The sequence below is a fragment of the Aplysia californica genome, unplaced genomic scaffold (genome assembly GCF_000002075.1).
Source record: "Aplysia californica isolate F4 #8 unplaced genomic scaffold, AplCal3.0 scaffold00106, whole genome shotgun sequence".
Classification (NCBI taxonomy): domain Eukaryota; kingdom Metazoa; phylum Mollusca; class Gastropoda; order Aplysiida; family Aplysiidae; genus Aplysia; species Aplysia californica.
In genome coordinates, this window is record NW_004797376.1 from 931433 (window position 1) to 951850 (window position 20418).

The 20418-nt window shown below is 41.0% G+C and overlaps 2 protein-coding genes across 2 annotated transcripts in view; one reads left to right on the forward strand and one right to left on the reverse strand.

The window, feature by feature from the left end:
• Window positions 1-17233: 17233 nt before the first annotated feature.
• On the reverse strand, window positions 17234-17857 carry LOC101862106. The gene has a single exon (XM_005095554.1). The coding sequence runs from the start codon at window positions 17855-17857 to the stop codon at window positions 17234-17236; it is 624 nt and encodes a 207-aa protein (XP_005095611.1).
• A 288-nt stretch (window positions 17858-18145) lies between these two features.
• Window positions 18146-20418, forward strand: part of LOC101862340 (myoglobin) — a 26374-nt gene continuing 24101 nt past the window's right edge. The window contains exon 1 of the mRNA XM_005095555.3: window positions 18146-18181. Coding sequence (XP_005095612.1) covers window positions 18146-18181 — 36 coding nt within the window. The remainder of the gene's footprint in view (window positions 18182-20418) is intronic.

Genomic DNA, 20418 nt, shown 5'->3' on the forward strand with positions numbered 1-20418 from the left:
CAAAGCAATAATAATAGACTTTTTGGAGCACCTTGATTATAATATGCGGGTGTTTGAGTGAAGGGAGACGTGGTGAAATCTACTAAATGCATGCAGATTTATATAGACTGCATGCAAATGAGTTCTGTCGAGCGAGTCGATCGATAAGTGGTTACCAATAGGTCAATCAGGGCATAGCTCCTCTCACTTATCAAAACGTACAGCCATTCTTTCCCTTCACTTTCACAACACGCTGTTATTTCGCTGTTTCATTGTTTCAATACATTTTCTGTATCTATTTTTTTTTTTCAACTTTGAAACTCGTGTCACTTTTCCCTTAACACTACGACAGCTACAGAGTTGAAAGTTGGCAAGTACCTGCAAAAAGATGGATGATTTTTTATTTATTCGTTTCCAGAATTAAAAAAAATATATATTTGACAAAAGTTCCCGTCCTTCTTTGGCCTTTGTGATTATTCCACTGAGAAACGAAACAAATCTGCGTAACTGTCCTTCACAACGGGGGTGCCGGAAGTGATATTTCGCAAGGCTCATTTTGTTTTTAGAGAATAGATCTAGACCTTCTAATTTTTTGCATCTCTCAAGATTTATTGCTCAATTTCAACAGAGCGTAAATATAGTAGGCCAATGACTTTCAGTTGGTGTTAATGCACCGATCATTCCTTTTGTCGAAATGGGACCCAGATAGTATATTATATTTAGGAAAGTTAATTCACTTTGGTCACCTAAAATTTCCGAACCACTTAACCTTCGAATTTGAAAAACATAACGGTGGTTCAGAATCCTTTGAAGGGTGCACAGTTTTATTAAGGAGTCTGAAGTCACTGTAGTTTAATTTTCAGATTTTCATTAGTTTTGTTTAGATCTAATCTTGGGAAAGTTTATAAATAAGTGAGGCTTCCGTTCACAAGCAGTGCGGCCGTTTCCACATTGACTTTACGATCGTTTTTTTTTGAGTCCGTTCATCGAACGAGTATCCAGCTAGTCAAGTCGTTATGACAGTGTCAATCAGTAGAATTTCATTCGGAAGTCTTTGGTTCTCTACTTACACCGCGATTGGTTGGCTGTGCTCTGGTGTGGTTTATTCCTGGAATCCATCTTTCCTATCAAAGATAAAAATATCGTCCACATCCCACCTCCTTTTTGTGTTTGTTACTCTTTTGTAAAGCTTGTGATCTTAGGTACTAATATGACGTTATAGTATTGCAAGTGCCGTAAAACTCTTTCTCGAAACTGTACTTGCACTCCAAACCAGGTACCCCATTCAGACATGCTGACACACGCGTTTGAATTCAAAAGAAAGAAGAAAGAATGATAATGATAGTATCCCGTGTGGGTCGTTATTTCATCGTTGAAGAGACATGGGTAGCTCACAGGAAGGACCTGGGTTGGGCTCCTGAAACTCACTAAAGAACAGGGTCCGAGTAAGAATCCTCTTTTTCAACTCCGCCGATGGCTGTACTCTGAACTCGTCCTTCGGTAGTTAAAGACTGCCTTGGGTAGCAGGTGGTGCCCGATCGTTATCCAGCTATGCCTGCAAAACAAGATCTAGACTAAAGCTTTTTAAAACGGCTACGTGGAACCTGAGGGTTATCTATGACAAAGAGAAAATATACTGTAAAATGCTGGAAATGGACAGGACGAGACTAAATTGACCCCCCCCCCCCTTTCCAACCCGAAAAACAGAAAACAGAAAAAAACGGAAAAATGAGAATAGGAGAAGGTTTTTCTTATTTTTTTTCTAAATAATCGATGGGAATGAGGAAACTTGATTAAAACATATAAAATGGTTGAAATTTTATCTGATGAGGCAACAGTAAAGAGCATCGAAGGTTTTGGAATGGAGGGGGGGGGGTGTCAAACAGAATCATTGTAGCTAAATTAGATACACATTTTATAAAGACCTGGATAAGGTAATGAAGCAACTTAAGTCTCAGGATATAAAACTACTCTTGGACGACTTTGATGCAAAGGTAGAAGTTTCACGCATGGACGGTATAAGTGGCCCATTGGGGATGGGAAAAGAAAATGAACGCGGCGAGTTTCCTACATGATGGTGGGCAGAAACTAATTTCATGATTTAAATACCTCGTATGAAAATCAGCCAAGAAGGCGATATATACTTTTAAGAGCACTGGACTCAGAACTGGAAACCAAGCAAATTTCATACTCATACTAGTTAGTCCAGACTGGGTGGGCAGGTAAACGAAGTCACCGACTTTGCGTTAAAAGGTTTTTTGTCCACAAGCTTTGTTCTGCTATATCTGCATAGACTGCTGTGTCTAATACATCAACAGAAAGATACCCTTTTTCTATTAATGAAATGATTATATAGTTTTGTTTATTTGAAATTGTTATTTTTTCTTGTTATTGTTGTAATTATTATCGATCTATCAACAGCTGGTCTCTCTCCTTTCTGTCTAATGCCATACTGTGATTTAAGTGCAGATTTGTGGCAGTTGCTGTGATGTTCCATTGAGTGATTGTCAATATTAGGTTTCGGAGGGAGAAGTGTAGCTCTGATTTCATTAAGTGCTGTGCAGTGGAACAGTTATTTTCCCACAAAGGACACATCGTTTGACGTTCCGGTTTTAGTGTGTTTAATTAATAAGTTAAATTAGTCGAGCTCTGTATTTATTTCTTTTCGCAGGTGGAAGATCGTGGTCTTTCTCTGTAGGTGGTGTATATTTTAATTTCGTTTTGTTTTTAGACATGTGTTTGAAATCCACTCTGCCAGTCGTTCCCAAGGCCTATCCACCCATTCAATTTCTTGCTGCTTTTAATTTGTTTTGCAGTGTTGTATGAAGTTGAAATGCTGGGCTGTTCCTGGCTAGATTCCCTTTCGGCAAATGTGTATGCTCTGTCATTTCCAGGTTTGTTAGAGTGTCAGGGAACCCTTTACATGGCCAGGTTGACACCACAGGATGTTACCAGGTGGTTGGAGCCAAGCCATGTAATATGTATCAGATCTTTGTTTAGGTGACTGACAGTACGTCAGTGAAAATCACAGTTATCTACATTTTTGCATCACAGCTGCTATTCTCTCCTCAGGCTGCAGATACTGTCGGAACTTCCATCTGGGCATCGTACAAATTATAGAGTGTAAGTACAAGTATTCCTTATCCGGTTTTGGTGATGGCTTTGGCTGAGCTGTCTGCTCAGAGATGTATATATCCAGTTGAATAGCTGGCAGTTGTTTGATGTGATGCAAACGTCAGCACAACGCCACTGGGTCGGAAGATTTTGTGCTTTTGTCGATGAGAGTAAGAGATGTAATTGTTGGAGGGTTTTTTTTCCAAAGAATTGTGGGCAGGGATGTTTTGGTCGACTCTTTTTTGGGGTTCCTTTCTGTTTTATGGCAGATGGTTACTATCCATCAGTTCTGTGCTGTGATGCATGATCGATTTTGGTTGAAACCGTTCTTTGGTTTCAATGCGCTCGTAACGTTGCATGACACTTATGCAGGTCAGCAACGAAACTTAAATATTATCTCAATAGATCTTGGTCCAATCATAAAAAATACAGTTTCATATTTAGGTCCTGTGTGTGTGTGTGTGTGTGTGTGTGTGTGTGTGTGTTTGTGTGTGTGTCTGTGTATGTGTGCGTGCATGCGTGCGTGCGCGCAGCCTCTTTCCATTTCTTTGCTTGCGTTTTTCCTGTATAACAGCACTGCCTAAAACGATAACCTGTCCAACGTCGCCATGGCCACTATTGGTTTATCAAACAACTAACAACACAAAAACCTGTCTAAAATGGCCACGCAAGTCTCTCATCGGTCGACGCCTTGTAATAAATTATGTATCAACACACGATGCTGTGGACGAGCCGCCATAATCTCATAATCCATTCACCTGTAGATAATATACAGGCTTCAACATAAGTTAAAGACCACCTTGACAGACAGCTCTGATTTTTTTTAAAATCCGAAAAAGACGACAAGGAATGTTTCAAACGTTTTTGCTCTGAAAGTGTTAATGGGCTATCAGTGCGTATTGCAAAGCTACCTGTAGGGGCAAAGCACCACGCACAGCGCAGAAACCCTCGGGACAATCCTCAGTTAAAATTTCTGGTGCACGTCATGAACGGACGTGCGGTCTCGAACTGTGCTCACTTTGGTGGCAATATAAGCCGCCGTCTACACAAAATCCAGTATCGATTAAACATGCCGCTAAGACGAAAGCTGAGAGACTTTGATCGTGCCAGAGCTATGGCGTGGCTGCAGGATGGAGTTGAAGCCCGAGAATTTGCCAGCAGGCTTGCAGTGTCACACTCTGTCATTGTACGCCTGAGGCAGAGCCATCAAGCCACTGGATCAGTCCCGTAACGCCCACGTGCAGGTCAGCCCAAGATGACCACTCAGAGTGTTTGCAAGTGCTCGTTAACTTACGTTGAAGTCTGTAGTTAGTCCCTGTACTCAAATGAATGAATCAGTCAGGTTGCGCAGGTTCCCCCCCCCCCCACACTGTTTACCCAAGTTGACTCCGGTAATAAATTTTCAGCTGCTGGTGAGGGAGGGGTGTGAAAAGCAGTCGTAGTCGGTAAAAGTGGACGTTTATATGAACTCGCTACAGAAGCGCTTCTTGTTCCGTGAGTGGTGCCGACACAGTTGTTTGTTTTACCACGAAACTCTGTTTTCCTTGTCTGATACATTTATTCGTGTTTTGTTTTACCCTTGCACGAACCCAGGAAAAATAAAGAAATAACAACCGCCTCACCCCCCTCCCAACAAAAAGACACCCCCCAAAAACAACAACAACAACAACAAACACAAAACAACAACAACAGAAAACTACCAATATACCCTTTCCCCTTAAAAAACAAACAAACATAATAGAGAAACCCAAACGTATTTATCAAGGCAGCTTTGAGCCTCCGATCATCCCCGGTTGGGACATGAGAAGGGAATGGATTGTTTTGTTCATTTTGATTATTCCTGCCTGAGACAATCACCAGTCAAAAACGCTCCATTTTCTTCCCTACAATGGGTGGCCATCTAATAATATACATGTAGCCTACATGTAGTACTCAGAGGCAAAAGAAACGCGAAATGTTCATTGTCGTTAAAGAGCTCGCCAAAGTTTCCTTCGGTGAGTACTGTTTACCTGTTCTCTTGAAGAATTCCCCCCCCCCCAAACCAGGGCAGTGCCACTGACTGAAGTTATCTTTAAGCCATTCCGATAGGGGGGGGGGGGTGTTAACATGTTGTTATGCACAGTAAAATTGTAAATGGGCTAATTTATCAAAGTCATGCTCATACTGTGCCGGAACAACATAGGGGAAATTGCTTTTTCTTTCCACATCCTTACTATCGTCATTTTTCTTCTACTTCTTCTGTATGCTTGTCTCTCTCTTGTTAACTGTTATTTCCGGGGTGCCTCGATACTCGAAGAAGACTTTGTGTTGTAGAGGCTAGAGCGATGAGCAGAGTAAGCCTGGTTCCCTGCTTGGACTTCTCTGTTGACAGACCACCTGTTGGCGCTCATAATATGACCTTATGCAGTTGCGAGCGCTGTAAAACCTTACTAAAACTAAAAAAACTAGAAGCATGGTCTGAATCTGCTAGATTGACCTCATTCGAACAGCGCAATACATGTACCCCGATTAGTTGCTTATGCAACGAACAAGTGAACAACTGTCACAGTTTACGGGGACTCACTTGTCACACCATTCGATCAGTGAGTTTGTGTTCATGGAGTCACGTAGGCCTGGCCTACAGATTTGAAGCCTCCAAATATGGATTTCAGTTGGAAACGAAAGCAGCACCAAGAAGCTGAGACTTTCATCACAAAACCGTGAGAGGGCTATTGGTCGACTAAAAGCTGGCGAGTCTTCTGAAAATGTTGCAGCTGCTACAGGCTTGCTTGTCTCCACCATCTGCAGTCTACAGAACCGGTTTAACGCCACCAATGCGACCAGTGATCTCCCCGTAGATGGAAGACCAAGGACGAGAACTGCAGTACAGGATCGCCTCATGATGCGCCAATTCTGGCTGTATCTGTTCCTGGCAGTCGCTGAGACCACCAGGAACACCATCAGACGACCGGGACAGGCATGGAGTACCAAAACTATGGTGGCTATTGCACTCCACAGACCTCTGGTGCAGATGGCCATGTCCCTGGCCAGTTTTGACCCCTCAGCACCACCGTGACCGGCTTCTGTGAGCACAGACTTACATGAACTGGAGGAACAGACAATGGAGAAGGATGCTGTTCACCGACAAGAGCAGATTCTGCGTTGATCCGTCAAATGGGGACTTTGGTGTGTGGCGCACAGTCCTGACGTGGTACACGGATGCCAACACCGAGCTGAGAGACCATTGGGGGCGGCCAAGCGTCATGATTTGGGAAGTTATTGATCTAAATCAAGGGAATTTTCCTTTTTCTAGAGACAACTATTTTTTTTTGTCCAGCAAGACAACACGTGACCTCATACTGTCAGTGTAACACAGCAGTTCCTGGGGCAGATCAACATCAATCTTTTGCCTCATCCTTGGGGGCGGTCAAGCATCATGACTTGGGGAGTCATCGCTCTGAATCAAAGAACTGGACCAGTGTTCTTCCAGAAAGTGAATCATGGACAAGGAAATGGGGTCACAGCTCAGTGCTACATTTACCAGGTTCTTCAGCCTCATTTGGTGCTCTTTTTCCAAAGGCATCCAAATTTCCTTTTCCAGCCAGACAACACAGGACCTCATACTGCCCGTGTCACATAGCAGTTCTTGGGCAGATCAACATCTATGTTTTGTCTCTCCCGGGTCGTTAACCTGACTTAAACCACAATCGAGCATGTTTGGGACGCTATTCAGACGCAGCTCAACCAGCTGCAACAACCACCACAGACAGCTCATCAATTGGCTTCAACCACCTTCCAGCTGTGGGTACAGATCCCTGGTCGACAAATAAACACTCTTGTGAACTTTATGGGTTGAAAATGCAAAGCGGTTATTGCAGCTAACGGAGGTCACACACGGTAATAACTTTCTTTCCCAAGGTTAAGGTCACAGAAATAACACAGTGAGGCTAAAACTACATCAAAACAGCCACCTATTGACACGGTCATGGCTGTGTAAGTTGGATGAATTAAAATTTCATTTACACATTACAAATCTCTGTTGAGTGTATTGTGTTTTATTCATGCTTTAGTTTATATTCGCTCTTCTTTTTCCCCCGAGTATGTATTCTATCATTATTGGTACGGTAAAACTTATAAATTAGCTTTTTTAACGCGAACAAACGAAAGTGAACAACTTTTTGGTGCGTGTACAGGATCACTACTATAAATGATTTATAGATATAGCCTACCAATTGCTCATTTTGAGACAGTGACACCACACTGCCCCCACATTTCTTCTGAGTAAGCTTATCGAATTAACCACACGACTGTGTAGATATCTCCACGTATAGGTGTCTGTTAAAGTGTGGTGTTGATAGGTCAACTTTTTAATTTTGAGGTCTGTGCTGCAAATCACCTATTCTTTCTTTAACCTGCTTTAAGTTAACATGAAAGAAAACGGACCGAATCATTAGTTTACAGTGACTTTCATTTTCAATTCTGTTGATCATCCAACTTTTAGACCCGTGTGCAAAGTCCTTGTTTTAATCCGACAGACGAAAGTGAACTAGTTATAGGCCAAAGAGTGCCTGGGTTTTTTCGATTGTCATCAGTCTTTCGGGAAAAGGGCGTGGAGGGTAATATGAAATTGTTAAATTGAGTTTTTAGTGATGTTGACAATGAACCATCGTTGGTGTCCCGTTGTGTTCCTTGTAAAACTTTTTATGATCAATTTACTAGTTGCAGAAAATGTAATACAGCTTTATAGTCTTCTAAGTTATATACCCATGTCCATTAACTGTGATGTGTTATTTTGGCGCACTACTGATAACTGTTTAGCGATTCTAGCATTGCTTTCAGTTGTGAAGCTTATAATTTAGGTTCAGTGCATACATAGACCTACATGTCCATTGTATTTATGTGAACTGCAGAGAGTTATAAACGCTTTTCAGTCACCGATACAGATGATGATTTTGTAATCCATCCCTGCCCCCCGAAACACACACACTCTGCATTTTGTGAATGAAAAGGGGAAAACCATGTCGCGCTTTTGTTTATAGTTTAGCCAGAACTCAAATGTCGAACTTGTCCGTAACGGCAACTCAAGATCACAGAGAAACGTGGCCGTTATCGACAGGTTGCCGCTATGAACATGGTCTGAGTTGCAATCTCCTTCAAAACTTAACTAAGTCAACAGATGGTTTAAGATCTGAAACCTTAAACTTAATGTAATCTTTCCATTTCATTTTCATAAAAATTATTACATCTACTTATATACTGGCAAGAAAAAAAAGTACCACCCTGTATGCTCGATCAGCTCGTCTTTCCTGTTGTAAAATAATGATTCTTTCGATCACGGACTTTAAATAGGAAGTATTTCACAGACAAACCAAGGTGAAATGATCTTTTTTCAGCAAAAATGTCTCTTTTGTGACTGAAATTTGACAACTGGGGTAAAATCCAAAGGTCAAATCAGCTTGCCGTGTGGTCTGCATGTGCATTCAGCATGTCACTGCATTTCCTGTACATAATACTCAAGTCTTCCTTCAAAATGTTGTTTCATGCATTTGTGAGGGCTTGCTGCAGCTGTAAAATTGTTCCCTGACCAGGACTCACTTCACGAACAACACTGTTAATCCTGTCCCACATGTGCTCATTCCGTTTAAAATCTGTTGAAATGACTGACCGTAAATATATTCAAATTCAAGCGACGTTATTCTGGAGTGTTGAGGATTTAATTCTGAGTGGAGTGCACAATGAGGGTGCATAATTCTGTTGGAATGTCAAGGACTCATGTATTGTTGAAAAAATGGCAGATAGTGCTCATGTGGCGTTCTGTACGCTTTTATACTTTATGACGTTCAACTTGGAATTGAGAAACATTTAAGAGGGTGACTGTGTCCCACTGCTCTAGGTCCATCGGCGGTATACCTGTGACGAGTTCAGCCTAGCCTGACGGTATTTTGGTTGTATACAAAGTCTTCATGTGAGCATCCTTGCTTCAGTCATGAATTCTCACAGTCTACAACGAACAGAATACCGGCTGACGAGCAAGTCCAACAAATATTTCATGCAGTTTGAGCAGTTGTTCTTAAATAATTTATCAGGTTAACTGCCTAGTATCGGTCTTGATATGGCATTATTACCTTTTGACGGCCTGCAGTGCTGGGCCGGTTTTGAAAGGCCAAGTCACAACGTACCATTGTCTCAAGTTGGACGATATTCCTTCTGCTGACGTTGCATGTCCTCGCAACAGCAGCACGCTGAGCATGCAAATGGCTTGCTTTTTCTGATCTTGAGTTAATAAGTATTCTCTATTTTGGGTGACAATAGTCAAATGTTGATGCGGTGTTAAGGAAACAGTAAATCAGAGACTTACGTAATAAATAAAAGAATAGAAAAACACTACCTGACAACTGAAGCATCAAAATGTTTTTATAGCATTACCTACTTTTCAGAGTACTTAATACTACCCTCGTAAAAGACGGTGGTGCTCTCGTGGTCTAGAGGTCACGGATTTCGCCTTCCATTCAGTAGGTCCAGGGTTCGAAACTTGACAACAACGGAAACGTTTCTTATCTAAAGTTTTCTCCTTTTACCTCCTTTTCTGCCCTCTATCCATGTTCTGTCGTCTGATTTCGTCTCGGCATTCTGAACCCCCCCCTCCCGCCTTTTGCTCCCTCCTCTGAGCTCACGACTCTTTCTGCAGCCTTTTGAGTGCTACTCTTTTGCTCCTTACTGCTATCTTTCGGTCACACCCCTCGTCTTAGGGTAGGTAAGATCAAACACCTTGCCTTTTCGAATAACAGCAAAATGTTTCTGATGTTCCATGTGCAGGTTGTGCTTTTTAAAGATCACTTAATAGTCCAAAAATCGATAAGAGTAGCCAGTGTGTCTGTCCTAAGTACTTCTTTGCTTTGACTCAACGTAAGCAGTCACGTACGTATACTCTTAAAAATTAGGCGACACCGTTTAATGCGCATTAACAGTTCTACTCATTTCTTATTTTAAAAAACCCATTCAGTTCTTCTTCGCGTCTTGCATTCAATGACCTCTTGTCTTCCGTAGCCCGATAACGAGAAGTGTCTCTGTTCAGTGTCGCCAGAGCTACTCACACTTTGGTGGGACTCGCATGCAGGACACGAACAGACCGGACTGCCTCCTACCGACAAATATTTGGGTAGTTTTTGTTGTGGTGGACACGCGGGCTATCTTGCTCTTTCTGTTAGGATGGTGTAGCATTGGCAGGCAGGGGGTTGGAAGCCTGCCTTCTAAATTATCTAAATTGTGTGGATGTGGCGGAAAACACCTACATAAAAAGAAAATGACTGGCCGTAGCCGGGTTGGACAAAAACAGACCTGACCTGTACAGGTTAAAATATACCTTGCAGGAAAAAAACAACAAATTAAGGGTGTCCTTGGACAGGTGAAAAACAAACGCGGCAATGAAACGTAAGGATGGGTTAAACAGGTTAAAAATATACGCGGTAGGTAAGCTTAAGGGTGTTTTGGACAGGTTAGAAATATACCCGGTAGGAAAAAGATGGGTGTCTGGAACAGTTTAAAATATACCCGGTAGGGAAAAGAAAAGGTGTTTTGGACAGGTTAAAGATATACTTGGTAGGAATAACGTAGGGGTGTCTTGAACAGGTTAAAATATACCCGGTAGGGGAAAACGTAAGGGTATCTTGGATAGGTTAAATATATACCCGACTGGGGAAAACGTAAGGGTGTCTCAGAACAGTGGCCGTCAGCACAGGTTACGGGGACAAAGAGGTGGCGCCCGAGGCAGGTTCAACTAGTAACAATAATCTAATTTTGAAATGTGAGGCATCGTAGAGAAATCAGGCGCTCGTCAAAATAATGATATCAAAGGAACCGACATTCGTACGTTGGTTTTTTTTATTATCGAATTTTATTTTGTTTTGGGCTCAAAACATTTCATGTACATTTAAAAACGTATTCATGGTTGGATTTTTACAAGGCGTAACAAAAATATAAAATTTGTTTCTAAGACACTCAAGTTTTGGAAGTCACCACACTTTAGCCGCCATTTTCTCGCTAGTTTTACCTCTTTACACCAGGCGACCCCCACCTCCTTCAACCACAACATTAAAGGCAAAGGCGAACTTTAAGATAGTGCCAATACAATAGTCTCCGCCTAAACGCACGGTGCTCGGGAGGGCTCCTTAGCGAGTGTTTATACGGAGCGTTCATTTACATGAACTTGTGCAGTCGTCTCTATTCCTTGATATTCTGGTGATGTCCCTAGGAGGGTGGTGGGTCACTGGTCAATAGTTTGACGACACGTGACTGTTTTCTGAAGGATTCTCCGATTGCGGGTAAGAATACGAAGGCGTTGAATGGGTGTGTTTGTTTGTTGTTGGGTTTTTTTGGGGCGCAGAAAAACAGACTCAATATAATCTGCCAGATATGTTAGCCTAAGCGGAAACCGTTAGTGATAGCCATAGAGACTACGGCCCAGCCACGTGACTTTCCAAGTGACCAGCCCAGACCGTAAACTCATGAACGACATTAGAATCATAAACCTCTACATTCTGGGAAATATTTCTCTTGTGATTCGTGAAACAAGTACGTTATAAGTTCTTCGAGCACAGCTAATTAGGCTTACTTGGCTAAAGTTTAATTCTTTAGAGGCCTATCTAGTATTTTACATCATTCACGCGTGTTGCGCATCATAGGCCTAGGCCTAACTAGACATTACATGCTGTCACTTAAACACCAGTCAGAAACCTTCTTTCAAAGATGCTTCTCCAGTGACCAATTAAAATCATTTCAGTCCCCCAACCCCCCCCCCCTCCAAAAAAAAAAAATTAATTTAAAAAATTAAAAAATTAAAAAATTAAAAATTCACCGACCAGTCCTAGATCTAGATCTTTGTGTCAGTGGAAAGTTGGGTGTGAAAACGCTGTCCATTACTCTCTTTGTTCTGCATGAGGTCCAGTCTCACCAAGTATACTGGTTTTCTAGGCTTGTCTTATGCCAGCTGTGCAGATCGTAGCGAACATGTCCCTTTGTCAAGCTTTTCCTGTCGGCGTGTTTCGGGGATCGAGTTAGAGGGAGTGACCGTGCGTTTGTACGTCTAAATCATATAGTAAAAAACTGTCAGATGACGAAAACGTGCGTTTGAGCTGATCCTGCTTTTATACGGCGTGCGTTTAGGCGCTATTTAATTTTTTAAATACGTTTTCCTTTAATTTCTTTTCGTTTATTTTGTTTTAAATCTTCTTTTGTTTACCTTTTTTGCCCATTTTTATTTGGCGTCCCATTTTTCTCTCTCTCTCCCTTTTCTTTCTTTCTTTTTTTTAGGTAACTAGTGCTTAAATAATTTGTTACCTGATGACACATTGGCTCTGGTTCAATTACTAGTGTTACGCTGATTCGACTAGAAATCGTTTTTTAAAATCTTTTTCTGGCTTACTGTGTATTGCATGTCTCATTTTCTATGTTTTGAAATGCATAGTAGGCCTACATTGTTTAGCGAGTTTCAAGTTTTGCTTTTCATTGCTTTATTTTTCTTTCCGAGACAGGATTTATTTGAATTCTTTCATTTTTGAAGAAGGTATTTCCAATTTAAATATAGGTCTTGATGATAGATTTATATGAACTGTTTATCTCTGGGAGATAAAGTATGATCTTGAAATATTTGCCACGTGAATGTGCCATAGTTTTGAAGTGGAAATGAAATATAGAAATTTTATGAAGAAAGTGAGAAATACGCGTAGTTACCAGTTATTATTATCTCGAGTCTGTTACAAGATAACGACAGTGACTCAAACATTAACATTACCTGTATAAAATATCTGCAGCCCAAACCAGCCCTGTTGTGATAGTTTTGCTTTTTTACTTTTGTTGTTAGAGAGTATTTTTATATTCACAGGTCCAAGTAAAAGTACTTTTACTGTCAGTCGTTTTAAGTGAATATCCTTCTTTTATACATGTCTGGAGCAGCTAGTTCCATTAGCACCTAACGTAGGGTTCCGAAACCGTTGTCCTTATTTCCAAAGTGCTGGTTCTTTGGAACAATATTTTTATAGTACTTTTTTTTATTTGTTATCCTTAAAGTGTATCTTGCTTACTCCACACTCTTCTCTCTTTCAGTCCCCGCAACCTGTCTGTCTGTTTGTCTTTCGTTCTCTCTCTCTCTCTCTCTCTCTCTCTCTCTCTCTCTCTCTCTCTCTCTCTCTCTCTCTCTCTCTCTCTCTCCCTTAGTCTGTTTCTCTCCCCCGCCCCTGACATCCCCCGACCCCTGCCTGGCCATCCAGAACGCCTAGCCTTTCATCTTTGTCTCAGTCTGATCATCGTTTTTCAAAGGTCTTGCTCATCCCCCAATATCACTAATTTCTACAAAAACCTCACCGTAAACAATATTAACAGATCTTTTTCGTGTATAGTAGCTGCTGAACTGCGTTCAACTGAAAGTAATTCGATCCTCAGTTACAGCACGTTGCTTGAAGTTAAAACGAAGCTATTTTGATTTTTACATTTTTCGGTCACGATTTTAACTAGACCAAAGAGATTATAAATAAAACTAGAGGTCTTAGCTGTGACGTCACGAGTGTCAGACTTGAGAGTCTCGCCGCAATTCAGGAGAGGAACAAAAGGCCAGTCGGTGCACAGCAAAACTTTTCAATCACGGATTAATGATGTCTGAGAAGTCTTTTGATCTAGATTTATTTTTCGTGTGATTTGCCTTCGCTAAAATGTACTCATAGGGAATTTTGTGATTGTTTACCTTTAAATGAGCCAAATAAATAAATAAATAGGGCCTTTTACACAGTGAGACCCTGTGAGTGAGTAAAATTCATATAAAAAATAAGGCGGACTTGATGATCACTTGAAAAAATAGAAAACATGATTTTATTGAACCTTTTGCTGTGCGTCGCTCAATCAGTATGTCCAGATTTAGCACCGCTGACCCCAACAGGGCGCTTGTATCGGCCCTCTGGAAACAGGAATGTGACTGAGAAGCTCTTAGAAAGCCTCAGCTGCAACTCTAGCACTCGTTCAAGTTCAAGGCTGGTTGAACAGAAAAGAACCACTGTTGATGTTGCTGAGATAAAAGAATATAAAAGTAGGCGTAACTGCCCACCAATAAGACCGGCAAAATATTATTCTGTCACATTTGCCGAACCGATGCCAAACAGCATGTGCAACAGCAGCTGCCGGGGTTAATGGAAGATGGGGTGTTGTGTAGCGAAGCACCATTGCCAATCAACGCCAATTTTAGAAAATATTGTGAACTTTTAAAATAAACCGCTATCTATTTAAATTTAAGTGTTGCATTTGGTAAATGTGGACAATGTCATAATATAATACACGCATAAGGAGCGCAACAGTAACAGTATTATAGTGGAAATGCTAATATTATGATTGTAGGCCTACTGGGTCAAACTGTAGAAACAACGATGGCTCACTCTTATGTCGTGCTTGGGTGCACTGTCATGGGGGGGGGGGGTTAAATTAAGTAGTTAGTACGAGTAAACATATTTATAGCTTGTTTACTTTCGAATAGCTGCCTGAAAATATAATTTCTAGCTCATGTATTTATTTGTCGACGAGACGGTATGTTTGCTTGGCACTCCGGTGGACTAGTGACCAAACCATCATATTTTTTTTTAAAATAAAAAAATCTTGTTTCAGTAATAAAGTTCCTTTATTTGTGCCCGATATTAAACAACGCTCTTTGTGTGTAAGCACATGATCCGTATATACAGTGATTTACAGTATCCCAGCCTACAAATTGCTCATTTTGAGACAATCACGAATTAATATATTATATCGAATAATTAACCCAGTCTTAACCCCCTTCATTACTCTATGAAGACCTAGGCTTTGCATCACAGTAGAGAGTGTACACAACATGAGATAAAGCAATCAATTTTTTAAAAGTATGAAAATGTCCCTTTTCTTAACAAACTCCATTACTTACGTTGTCTTCCTCTTACCCCCCCCCCCCAACCCCACCCGGGAAAAAACAAACTATACCCATATTATTTATCATTACCTCTCTGTTCATTTGTAGCCCACATTGAAGTGCATTAAAGTTTCCCATAATCGGTCAGCAGGTGCGCTATTGTGTATGAGAGTATGTACTATAAAATTAAACAACAGCAAACAAAAAGAAATTGTAAAATAAAACTAAACTGAGCTTCAAACTCTATGAAGACCTTTGCGTTGCAAGAGGCGTGCAGCGTGACAGCACTGTTTCTAATCCTCAAAAAAATGGCGACAACTTTAAGGTATCGAATGACCCCCCCCCCCCCCCAACCGCTGAATAATTTTCAATTTTTTTGCACCCCCCCCCCCAAACCCAACCCGCTTCTTATTCCATACCCCCGATTATTGTTTTCCAGTTTGCCACGACCGAGGATCATGTGAAACATTATGTAGAATCTAGATATCTGAATAAAAGCATTTAAAAAAATAAATAAATGGCAAACTACCCGTAGTATTATTAGTACTGGGTTGGCTACCTCAATTTTCTGTGCATTTTAAAAACTTTTGTAAATTGGTTTTCATATTTTAATGAAACTGGTTTGTTCCTAAAAATGGGAAAGGTTGTTAGAGTAACTTACTAAAATCGCTAAAATTTCATGATCTCTTGTTCTTTTATTCATTGAAAGAGTAATAAAACAGGTTTGTTTCTACTAGTACATGGGTATGAGGTTGAATGAGCCACCCCCCCCCCCACCTCTTTAATCCCCCATCCCCCTGTTTATGAATTTTGGACCACTTGTTCAACCCCTCCCTTTATTCCTAGTTTATCCTCCCTTTTTATTCGATACCTTAGAGAAGGCGAGCTAAGCGGGCCGAACAGCCATGGTGAGTTTACTTGGGTGACGTCACAGCTGCGACCTCTAGTACTATTAAAACATCTTTGACTCTAACAAAGATACGATGTCTAACTAGGTGTTGTGACACATGTTGTTTTTGAGGGTGAGTGACATCCCTGGTGGTTATCAAATGGTTAGAATGTACTTGTTGCAATTTTCACTATACTACAGTGAATAAATAACCCGTTATGGCATAACAGGCTTTTTTTCAGCTCTGCTTTGCTCGTTCTCCCCCCCCCCCCTCTCTCTCCCTCTCTCTTTCTCTCTCTCTCTCTCTCTTTCTCTCTCTCTCTCTCTCTCTCTCTCTCTCTCTCTCTCTCCCGGCCTGTCTCACATGAATGCATAAAAATCACGGAGATCTATCAAAAGTGATACCTTCATTTCCACATTTCCATCCAGCGTATGTTGATGAGATCGGAAATGACAATCAAATTCTAATTATATTAAAAACTGAACTCATTTGCATTTCTTTTTTATTGCCTTTCCTTGGAAGTTTGGAGGTTTTGATTATAAAAGTGCCCCCGTTCAGTGTTTACTCGAGAGCCAGTCACCGTATCACGGTTGGGGAGTACATGCAAAGAGTTGAAGTTTGAGTGCAAGAGTTCTGTCTGACGTTTCTTTCCCTCTGTCGGAGTACCTGCGTTAGAGGTTCAGTCTAATGTTCAGGGAGTTCACTTTGCTTTGTTTGCAGAAAAGATAAGAATGATTTTGGCATGAAGAAGATGATCGTTTTTGTTTTGTTTAAATTCTGGTACCAGGAAGATACTTTTTAAAGTTTTGTCAGGATGAAGATATTTGTTTCTGTCTATTGAATAACGGTATGTTCATAATTCTTGCACCAGGAAATGCCCATTTTCTACTCTTGCATGATGAAGTTGTTTGACTTGATGATGCTCACCAATAAGATTTGATATGCAATTCGACATATTCACTTCTCTGTGGAGAACTTATCCCAAAGATAATATTTGCCCCCAAAAAGGGTCATGATCCGCTTGAACATCCTGGAGAGCCAAGGGAAGGTGGGGAACAATAAGATATATCTCTTTTAAACTGACCAAGTTTGGACCGGCTTAACAGTGAACTTTGATTGATGACAAGACAAGTATGGGCCACAGAATGTCATCTTGCAAGCCTCAATTGGCTCGTGGGCTGCGAGTTCTACACCCCTGCTGTAAGGCGAAGTTTAAAGCACGCTGCCTCTTAAGAATATAATATGTAATCTAAATGGTGGGGTACTGGTGGGGACGAAATAAAAAGTGTGGTGTCATTGTTTTGGAGTTCAGCTGACAGGTCTACCTAGTGTTGTTCCTTTATGTTGTTTAGTTTTAGTAGGGACAGTTGGGTCCATCACCGGTCTTGAATCGGGAGAACATACAATGCTTCAACCTGTTGTGTCCTGTTCTGAGTCTGAGGATTATCACTTGGTCTGCTCTTGGGAGCTGGTAAATTGGGTCCTTTCTTCTGTGTTGTCGGTGCGCTTCGTTCCATTGAGCATGAATTGCTGGCTTGATGAGTGTTTTAGCCTTCTGGTAGTTGGGGCTGGGAGGGGTTTGTTCCATTTGTTCTCTTTTCCTCGCCAGTTCGCCGGCACATTCGTTTCCAAATATGTCGACGTGCCCAGGAATCCATTGCAAAACAACTCTGCAGGCTGAAGAGTTTTGTGCCATGATAGCTCTTGTTAGGGCATTGAGTTCAGTACTCTTGTTGTTCTCCATGGATTGTAGGACTGATTTTGCGTCAGTCAAAGGTATCACTTTCGCGTTGTGTGTGGCCTCACACTCACTGTTTCCGAGCACCCTGACTGCCTGTTGGAGAGCTTCTGTCTCCGCTTTATACTTATAGTTGGTGGAGTATTTTCCTGCTGGTATGCTGATGCTGGAACTTGTTTCGTCAAACCACTCTATGTAGATCTCCACCTTCGTCTTGTGTTGCTTCCCTGGATGATCCATCTGTCAATGCTCTGATCAACTGATCTGGTGGGTACTTGGGTCAGGTGGTGTGTCTGGCTCCTGAGTGTTGCTCTGGGATTTTGCTCCTTTGCTGACAATTCCTTCGATATCCTTTATGATATCTGGATGGCTGTGCTGATTCCAGGAGGACAGTCTTTTGTTGTCTGAATCGGTGCATCTGTCAAGGTCTGGTAAATCAAGGTTTTTGTGAATCTCCCAGGCTGAAATCGTAACGTGTTTCCGTTTCAGTCTTTTCTTCGGTTTGTTTGTCATCACTTTGTGCATGGGATGACTTGTGAGATGTTGGAACTTGGTGTTCTGGGAGTGAGTTATGACTTCGGTGTTTCTTGATTTCCCTCATGGTCTAGTGGGTGGCAGCAAAGACAGTCTGGAGAGAGGTCTGTGAAAATGTACAATCTTGATCATCATCATCATCAGCATCAGCATCATCGTCGTCGTCGTCGTCGTCGTCGTTGCCCCCTTCTCCTCCTCCCTCTCTCCATCCCACCCCATCCCCTCCCCATCCTCCCGCACTCCTCTCCTCCACTTTCGAAAACAGTCTGTAAGTAACCATAATTGATTGACCTCGTCTCGTGGCCTAAAGTATTCTCGTTAGGATGGTCATGTGATCTGATTGTCACTCACAGCAGCAGGTGTTTATTTCGCCTATCCTTACTCCCATGTCTGGTTCGTGGATACCTGAATACGGTATTTCAGCTAAAATGTAACACTAATTTCTAAAGACAAAGAGGAAGCATTGCTTATTATTCGCTATCGGGTGCAAAGGTTGTTTTCTTAAACTTATTCAAACAATTGAGTGCATATTTGAATTCTATCAAAATTTATTCTTAAAAAGTTACAATTTTTTAATTCTTTTACATGGAATTTAACAACAGTCACACAAACAAAGCCACACCGTTTCTTCAGTCAGTATGGTGTTGATATCTATGGTGTAAATGGCCGACCAGGGTTTAATTCCCAGTAAATTTGTTTCTAAGTCTCCTTTGTTCGGAACTCCTTCCTTTTAAAGAACTGTACAGTGTAGGATTAATTTAAAAAAGGGCCATGGACCTATACCATACCACCACCACAACGAAACCAACAACCCCAAGAGCAACGATAACAACAATAACAAAAAGTTCAGATGAGTGGCCTGAAGAGTAAAAAAAAAATGCGCTCGTAGTATAGCTCGCAGGAAACTGAAGTTCGATTCTCGAGTGGGAAAGAATTGTATCGAGTATCTCGGTCTTTCTGCTGTGATGTTGTATCCCTCTCAGCCCAAGTTGGCCTTGACAGGCAAGCTTGAAACCCGCCTCCTAAATAACCTAAACTGTGTCGATTTTTTAAAAACCTGTAAAATTACGAGTACCTACATAATAAAACGGTTTATCATCAAGTTCATGTGACCGGTGTTGCGCCTCCAAAGTAGCATAATTTCAGTATTGCAGTTTGGCTGCTTTAAATTTTAATATCTTGCTTTTGTGGATGACGAGATGTACAGTAGAATCTGGAAGCAGCATCTGTGCATCTCGTTTGATTAACAACGCAACGAATATTACATCGCAACGGCTGTGCTACAAATGCTGTGGAAAAGGGACGTGAACGTTTTCATTCTAAAATATTTGTTTTTATACGTTAGTGCAACCCCTGCCCCAATCCTCCAACAAACCAAAAGCAAACAAATATAAAAAACAAAGCAAAGCACCAAATAAAAGATGAAAAACCGCCACCAAAAAAAAACAAAAAAACACACACACATACACACACACAAACACACACACACACTCACACACACACACACACATACATACACACACAAACACACACACACACACACACACACACAAATTAGGTCACCTGTTTTATATTAGCTAAATATATTCAGTGTTAAATCGGCAGTGTCGTGGGAAGAGGCGTCTCACCACACACAGCCGAGAAGTAGCCTACGTTTGATTCGCAGTGAGTTGAAGATATCAACATAATTTTATGATACAGTGGTTCGGCATTTTATTTTTGTGGGGATGCACAGTCCAACTCATTTCAGTACTGTTGTTTGTTCCTGAAAGGCAAACAGGACCGTGTCCTAAATGATCAGTCTTAAAAGGAGTGTAAAACTTTTACAATCATTGTTTTGAGGAGAGCTTCACTGCGTGGCGGCTTGGTTGTGATTTCGCAAGTCATTAAGTTTCTTTACCATGTGTGTTGTGAAAACAAACGAATAAATTTAAAAAATGCTCTATTAATCAGTTAATTGCAAAACAGTATTATAATAGTGCTCGCTGTGTATGTGGAATTGATGTACATTGTTTTTGACTTTGAAGGAAATGAAATCTGTGCCATTTATACATACACATATATGTATGTATGCATGTGTATCTGTATCTATATATCTATATCTATCTATCTATCTATCTATATCTATCAATCAATCAATCAATCAATCAATCTATCTATCTATCTATGTATCTATCTATCTGTCTATCTATCTATCTATCTATCTATCTATCTATCTATTATACATATCATCTATCTCTCTCTCTCTCTCTCTCTCTCTCTCTATA